The sequence below is a fragment of the Rhagoletis pomonella genome, unplaced genomic scaffold, assembly GCF_013731165.1.
Source record: "Rhagoletis pomonella isolate Grant_MI unplaced genomic scaffold, Rhpom_1.0 Rhpom_scaffold_00009, whole genome shotgun sequence".
In the NCBI taxonomy this organism is placed as follows: domain Eukaryota; kingdom Metazoa; phylum Arthropoda; class Insecta; order Diptera; family Tephritidae; genus Rhagoletis; species Rhagoletis pomonella.
Window position 1 is genome coordinate 1,617,532 of NW_023458563.1, and position 1,397 is coordinate 1,618,928.

General features: G+C 32.7%; 1 protein-coding gene across 2 annotated transcripts in view; it reads right to left on the reverse strand.

Annotated features, from left to right (window-relative positions):
• Nucleotides 1–602: 602 nt before the first annotated feature.
• The window catches only part of LOC118745543 (transcriptional activator protein Pur-beta-A-like), a 180,909-nt gene continuing 180,114 nt past the window's right edge, over nt 603–1,397 (reverse strand). The window contains exon 5 of one of the 2 annotated variants that reach the window (XM_036479002.1): nt 603–884. In XM_036479002.1, coding sequence (XP_036334895.1) covers nt 865–884 — 20 coding nt within the window. In that variant the 3' untranslated portion in view covers nt 603–864. Of the gene's footprint in view, nt 888–1,397 lie in introns of both variants that reach the window. The other variant, XM_036479000.1, reaches the window with a different exon arrangement.

Consider the following 1,397-nt stretch of genomic DNA (forward strand, 5'->3'; position numbering starts at 1 on the left):
AAAAAATCGATTACAATACTGTGAAATTTATTAAGGGCAGCGGTATACCGGATATCCGATCGGATATCCGAATCCGGCTATTATTTATTACATGGTATCCGCAATCCGGTTATCCGGCAAAATCTCTCTCCGGAACATCCCTAGTTGTCATATAAAGTTTACAATAGTATAAATTCCTGTTAATAATTACTTTTGAATTTTGAGATTTGACATACCGTCACTAAAATGTAAATATCTAAGCCAATTGGTTAGACATGGTTATGGAACTTAACCTCTGCATTTCCAAAGGTGTAAAGAATAATATGCAAGTGGTTTTATAACGGCCTTCAGCGGCATTTACTTTTCCTACTCTTTAATTTATTTTTTTAACTAATCAAAACGACGATTTTCAGTATAAACTAACTTATACAAATGTGGACATAAATTGCTTTATGACCTCTGAATCTATAGCGAATTAAGCGTAATTTTCGGTTTATAAAGTCAATTTGCAATTATGCAACTATTTCTGAGTGCGATTAGCAACCTTTTAAGTTAAATTTCAGTTTTTAAAATAGAGCTCTCAAATAGATGGCGTTGACTTACCTTTTTAGTTTCCATATGTTTATTGCATTAATAAATGCAATTTATATTTCTCAGGAATGTATTCCAAGTATCATTAAGTATTTTAAAAACAAATAAAATTTTGACTTTCGTCCAGCTAGATCTGCTATCCGGACCACTGTGCGACATCAGCTACCTCATTCAAATATGAGTTTAATTTATTTCTGTTTGCGGACAAGATCTGATAATGAACGTGGAGGATGAATCTCAGCACGTCGCCGGCTATAAGGAGTACCCGCTCACTCAGCTTAGATGGGGTTCCTACTACGTACGTCTGTTTTGACCTACTGACAACAGACATATTATATAACAGTGATATGAATTATGTTACCTAGTAAAATGTGAAATAAAATATGTAGTTGAAATAACCACTCTGAAAAAATGGCCTTATGCGCAAAACAGAGCTGTGTAAGTGTGAAATCATTTTCAATTTTACATCAGCAATTTTTTTCTATCCAGTTTTCATTACTTATTCTTCGCTTAGGATTGAGGTTTAAAATTTTTGAATTTTCCATTCTCTCAAAGCAGTTATGAATTCACACATCAACATATTCATAGCAAGATTGAAAAAACCAATGCCCAATCAAAAGAAGGTTTAACACTGAATGAGTATTGAAAAGGCTGCAATCTTTTATGTGTGTGCATTCTTTAACTCAGTACCAATCATTAGTTCAAAGGTAAATAACTTTTTGATAAAAAGGAAGATTTTTGACAATTGCTCAATTGTAAAAATTCAAACCGGCGTTACCTAATTTAAGTTTTTTGGTAGAGGGGATTTTATATCATATGTTTGGGAT